The sequence below is a fragment of the Amblyraja radiata genome, chromosome 14, assembly GCF_010909765.2.
Source record: "Amblyraja radiata isolate CabotCenter1 chromosome 14, sAmbRad1.1.pri, whole genome shotgun sequence".
NCBI lineage: Eukaryota > Metazoa > Chordata > Chondrichthyes > Rajiformes > Rajidae > Amblyraja > Amblyraja radiata.
The window spans coordinates 3,735,651-3,741,932 of record NC_045969.1 but is presented as its reverse complement, the minus strand read 5'-3'; the positions used below and the strand labels follow the sequence as shown (position 1 = coordinate 3,741,932).

General features: G+C 45.8%; 1 protein-coding gene across 2 annotated transcripts in view; it reads right to left on the bottom strand.

Annotated features, from left to right (window-relative positions):
- Positions 1 to 820: 820 nt before the first annotated feature.
- Positions 821 to 6,282, bottom strand: part of samsn1 (SAM domain, SH3 domain and nuclear localization signals 1) — a 38,581-nt gene continuing 33,119 nt past the window's right edge. For both annotated transcript variants that reach the window (XM_033032374.1, XM_033032375.1), the window contains exons 7-8: positions 6,050 to 6,203; positions 821 to 1,634 (exon numbers count right to left, since the gene is read on the bottom strand). In XM_033032374.1, the coding sequence (XP_032888265.1) occupies positions 1,435 to 1,634; positions 6,050 to 6,203 (354 nt within the window). In that variant the 3' untranslated portion in view covers positions 821 to 1,434. The remainder of the gene's footprint in view (positions 1,635 to 6,049; positions 6,204 to 6,282) is intronic.

The window sequence follows — 6,282 nt, the reverse complement described above, 5'->3', positions numbered from 1 at the left end:
TTTAACTTGTCCTCAGTCTCCCTGCTACTCAGCGAGCACAATCCCAGATAACAATACTATTTATTGAATTTTAATTTCACCGTGAACCTTGTTGCGTGTTATGACTGCTGGCAGATCGATTTCCCTCCGGGGATGAATAAAGTATAGTATCGTATCGAGAAACGAATGATGTACTTCCGTAAAAAATTCATGTCACAGGAGCAGAGTTGAGCCATTCGGCCCATCGGGTCTATTCCGCCGTTCAATCATGGCTGATCTATCTTTCCCTCTCAACCCCATTCTCCTTTTTCTGAACACTTTTGTTCGCTGTGGGAACAGGGAACTGCAGATGCTGGTTTACACAAAGGGATAACTGCAGGAGTAACTCAGCGGGTCAGGCAGCATGTCATGAGAATATGAGAACTTGGATAGGTGACGTTTCGGCTGATGTTTGAATTAGGGTCCCAACTTGGAACGTCACCTATCCATGTTCTTCATGATGTGGCCCGCCTGTTATCGCCAGTCATAGTTCTCCCTCCTCATAGGGGAAACAAGACTTGAACTGTCTACAAACAGTCTTGGTTGCACTGGGGACACTTCACACTGCCTCGGCAAGGCAACCAGCAGAATTAAGGATGAGTCTCACCTCTCCCATACAGAAGTGTCAAAACGCACACCTCCAGATTCAGGGACAGTTTCTTCCCAGCTGTTATCAGGCAACTGAACCATCCTACCACCAACTAGAGAGCGGTCCTGACCTCCCATCTACCTCATTGGAGACCCTCGGACTATCTTCAATCAGACTTTATCTTGCGCTAAACCATATTCCCTTTATCCTGTATCTGTACACTGTGGACGGCTTGATTGTAAGATGTATAGTCTTTCTGCTGACTGGACAGCTCGCAACAAAAAAGCTTTTCACTGTACCTCGGTACACGTGACAATAAACTAAACTGAATGAAAAGTTGTTGAGTTTTCCCAACATTTGACCCATTTGGACGTTCAATTAGTCCAATTTATTATTAACTGATCTTAGCACAGCATAGATCAGTGGTGCAGCTAGAGAAAAGATCAAAGGATTATCAAACGATTTGGGTTGGGCAGCCAAAATCCGTCTCTTTTACCCCATAACAGCTGAAGTAAGCAGCATGTACAAATTCTTTGCTCTCTTCCGAAAATGCTGTAATTGTTCCCAATTATCCAATCGATTTCTCTTTAAATATATTAGCAAAATTGTCCCAGCTCAAACGGAAACAGATGAAGGAGAATTACAGAGTTTTGCAAATGTTTTGACATGTTTCCATGCTTTAGGGAGAGATTACAGGGTAATTCAAAACACTGCCTTATATTAAATGAAGTGAATACCAATACCAGAAGCCTGCCAACTCCCTCTGTAACCGACCCCTTCCCATTAAATGCTACATGTATCTCGTGACTGGCTTCTCTCCACAGCAATCAGTTGGTTAGAGAGACATCCTCGACCATTTCCGGCAAGTTCACCAAGTCCAAGTCGTCTTTTCCATTGTCTGAGATTTCCGAAGTGGCATAATATCCGGAGTCCCTGGGGCATTCCAGCAATTGGGATCGGTCGTTTTTCAGGTTGAAGTCTTCATTCTGAGTTGTTGGGACAGTTTTGTCCTCCTCTTCACTCAGGACTACAGCGGAAAATAATGCATAAATATCATTCTCGTTAGTCACCTGGATCTAATACCCACATGCACATTACATAGAAACATACAAAGAAAATAGGTGCAGGAGTAGGCCATTCGGCTCTTCGAGCCTGCACCGCCATTCAATATGATCATGGCTGATCATCCAACTCAGTATCCTGTACCTGCCTTCTCTCCATACCCCCTGATCCCTTTAGCCACAAGGGCCACATCTAACTCCCTCTTAAATATAGCCTGATGTAGCCTGATGGATGCTCAAAGGTTCACAAGGAATAGTAGAATTAGGCCATTCGGCCCATCGAGTCTACTACGCCATTCAATCATGGCTGATCTCTGCCTCCTAATCCCATTTACCTGCCTTCTCCCCATAACCCTTGACACCCGCTCTAATCAAGAATTTGTCTATCTCTGCCTAAAAAATCTCTGCTGACTTGGCCTCCACTCCACGGCCCTCAGTGGCAATGAGTTCCACAGATTCACTTCCCACTCAACTGAAGGGTTCAAGTATTTAAAAAAAAAACACAATGTGCTGAAAAATCATCAAAAACGATCAACTCATTCGCCTGTCTCTTCGTAATGGGAAATTTTACTGTCAGTGTCATTCGATTTTAGATGTGTTGTGTGATGAGGGGAGATGATTGAAGGACACAGGATGTAGGGTTAGGTACAAGCGTATCTCTATCGCTAACTGATACGTATCTCTTATCAGTCAGCTACTTCCGCAGAGTCTGCAGTCCTTCCTTAATGAGATCTGTGCACAGAAAAAATCCTGTCACATTTGACAGGCACTTGTTATCACAAGCATCTTGGATGCAACTTTATATTAAAGAGGGGAGTTTCCACTCCAGCCTCATCATAGTGGTAATAGTTTTTCACACAGAGAGTTGTGAGTGTGTGGAATTCTCTGCCTCAGAGGGCGGTGGAGGCCGGTTCTCTGGATGCTTTCAAGAGAGAGTTAGATAGAGCTCTTAGGGATAGCGGAGTCAGGGGATATGGGGGGAAGGCAGGATGATCAGCCATGATCACATTGAATGGCGGTGCTGGCTCGAAGGGCCAAATGGCCTACTCCTGCACCTATTGTCTATTGTCTATCCCTCCTCTGAGTCAAGCATAGAGTCATACAGCGTGGAAACGGGTCCTTCAGCCCAACTTGCCCACAACGACCAACATGTCCCATTTCCAGCTGAACTACTATCTACCTCTTTGGTGACCCTTGGACTATCCTTGATCGGACTTTACTGACTTTACCTTGCACCCAACGTTATTCCCTTATCATGTATCTGTACACTGTAAATGGCTTGGTTGTAATCATGTATTGTCTTTCCGCTGACTGGTTAGCACGCACCAAAAGCTTTTCATTGTACCTCAGTACACACGGCAATATACAAAATTGAACCCCACTAGCTTACATTTGGCCCGTATCCCTCCAAATCTGTCCTATCCCTGCACCTGTCTAATTGCTACTTAAACGTTGCGATAGTCCGTGCCTCAACTACCTCCTCCATCCGACACCTTGTTCCATACACCCTTTGTGTGAAGCACTTGGAGGTGGACATCAAGTGCTGCTTGAAGTCCACCAACTGGGTTAAAGACACCCTTTAGTCTGCCCATAGCTTGTTGGCCTCCCAGCACTGTGAGCTGTTCATCAGCAACATTTCAACTGAACTGGAGCATTGATTGTGTAGGGAGGAACTGCAGATGCTGGTTTACATGGAAGATAGACACAAAATGCTGGAGGAGCACAGCGGGTCAGGCAGCATCTCTGGAGAAAAGGAATAGGTGGCGTTTTGGGTCGCGACACTTTGGTCTAGGCCCTCTCAGTTTAAACCTCTGCCCTTTAGCATCTGATAATTCAACCCTGGGAAAAAGATCGAGACCCGAAACATCACCTTTACGGGTGTCAGAGGTTATGGGGAGAAGGCAGGAGAATGGGGTTAGGAGGGAAAGATAGATCATCCATGATAGAATGGCAGAGTAGACTTGATGGGTTGAATGGCCTAATTCTGCTCCTATCACTTATGGCCTTGATCCATTTCTTCAGAGATACAATTTATTTGTTGTCATTTGAACCTCATTGAGTTTCAAACGACATTTGGTTTCTGCAGTCATACACTCAAGAATAAGAACCAAGACACAACACAATTACACAAACATCCATCACAGTGAATCTCCTCCTCACTGTGATGGAAGGCAAAGTCTTATCTCTCCCCTGCACTCCTCGTTCTCCTCCCGATGTCAGAGTCAAAGCCCCCGGCGGGCGATGGTAAGTGTCCCGCGGCCATTAAAGCTGCGCCGGGTGATGCAAGGCCGCGCTCCGGGTAATTTTCAACCACGCAACTCTGGATCTTCGTGTTGGAGCCCCCGGCGTGCGCTAGCAAGTCCCGCGGCCGTAAAGCCACGCCGGGCGATGTAAGGCCCCGCTACAGGTAATTTTCAACCCCGCAACTCGGATGCTGCCTGGCCCACTGAGTTACTGCAAGATTGATCGATTGATCGATCGATGGATCGATTGATTGAAAGATACAACATGGAAACATGCCCCACTGATTCCACGCTGACCATCAATCGCCCGATCACACTAGTTCTCCTTTAATCCATTCCCTCACACTCAGGGTGACTCACAGAGGCCAATTCATCTACATACCCGCACATCTTTAGGATGTGGAAGAAACATAGAAACATAGACAATAGGTGCAGGAGTAGAGGCCATTCGGCCCTTCGAGCCTGCACCGCCATTCAATATGATCATGGCTGATCATCCAACTCAGTATCCTGTACCTGCCTTCTCTCCATACCCCCTGATCCCTTTAGCCACAAGGGCCACATCTAACTCCCTCTTAAATATAGCCAATGAACTGGCCTCAACTACCTTCTGTGGCATAGAATTCCAGAGATTCACCACTCTCTGTGTGAAAAATGTTTTTCTCATCTCGGTCCTAAAGGATTTCTCTCTTATCCTTAAACTGTGACCTCTTGTTCTGGACTTCCCCAACATCGGGAACAATCTTCCTGCATCTAGCCTGTCCAACCCCTTAAGAATTTTGTAAGTTTCTATAAGATCCCCCCTCAATCTTCTAAATTCTAGTGAGTACAAGCCGAGTCTATCCAGTCTTTCTTCGTAGGTCCTGGGGAGAACGTGCAAACTCCACAAAGGCAGCACCTGAGGTTAGGATCGAACCTGGTTCTCTGGTGCTGTGTTGCAACAACTCTACCGCTGCGCCACCGTGTCGCCCATTGTCTTCCCATTAATACCTTCTATTATTCACAATACCTTCAGTACTCTATCTCTGCCATGTCATCTAATATCAGCACCGGTTAGTGTCTAAAGCTGCACTCTAATAAGTTCATAAATTCATGTGATAGGAGAAGAATTAGGCCATTCGGCCCATCAAGTCTACTCTGCCATTCAATCCGCAAGACTGCAAAAAGTTGTAAACACTGCCCAGTCCATCATCGGCTCTGACCTCCCTACCATCGAGGGGATCCACCACAGTCGCTGCCTCATAAAGGCTGGCAGCATCATTAAGGACCCACACCATCCTGGCCACACACTCATCTCCCCGCTGCCTTCAGGTAGAAGGTACAGGAGCCTGAAATTTGTAACATCCAGGTTCAGGAATAGCTACTTCCCCACAGCCATGAGGCTATTAAACTCAACTCAAACAAAAATCTGAACTTTAATAACCTATTGCATTCTATCTGGTTATTTATGTGTGTGTAAATATATATATTCAATGGTATATGGACACACTGATCTGTTCTGTATTTATTTATGCCTACAATATTCTGTTGTGCTGAAGCAAAGCGAGAATTTAATTGTCCTATCTGGGACACATGACAATAAACTCTCTTGAAACTTGAATCTTGAATCTTGAATCTCTGCCATTCCCCTCTTAACCCCATTCTCCTGCCTTCTCCCCATAACCCCTGACACCCATACTAATCAATAATCTATCAATCTTTACCTTGAAAATATCCATTGACTTGGCCTCCACAGCCTTCAATGGCAATGAGTCCCACAGATTCATCACCCTCTGATTAAATAAATTCCTCCCATCTCCTTCCTAAACTAACGTCCTTTCAGTCTGAGCCTGTGACCTCTGGTCGTAGACTCTCCCACCAGTGGAAACATCCTCTCCGCATCCAATCTATCCAGGCCTTTTATTATTCAGTAAGTTTCAATGAGATCCCCCTCCCTCATCCTTCTAAACTCCAGCGAGTACAGGCCCAGTGCCGACAAACGCTCACCATATGTTAACCCACACATTCCTGGGATCATTCTCGTAAACCTCCTCTGGACCCTCTCCAGAGCCAGCACATCCTTCCTCAGATATGGTGCCCAAAGTTGCTCTCCTTCCTGTCCAGAGGCCCTCAGCAAGGCAGAAGTAAGACTGTCTTACCGTCCATATTGTCATAACTCTGATGTGCGGCAGACAAGATCTTTGCTCGCAGCTCCGAGTCTGTGATGTTAAGTTCAACGAGATGACATTCCTTCAGGTCTTTGAGGTCATCCAGATTCTGGTAGCCGTTCAGGAGGAAAGTGGAATAAAGATCCTACACAAAAGAAATGAAAGAACTAAGACCATGACACACAGGGAGCGACAACAAAGAGTCCTCTGACTCTGTTAAAGTC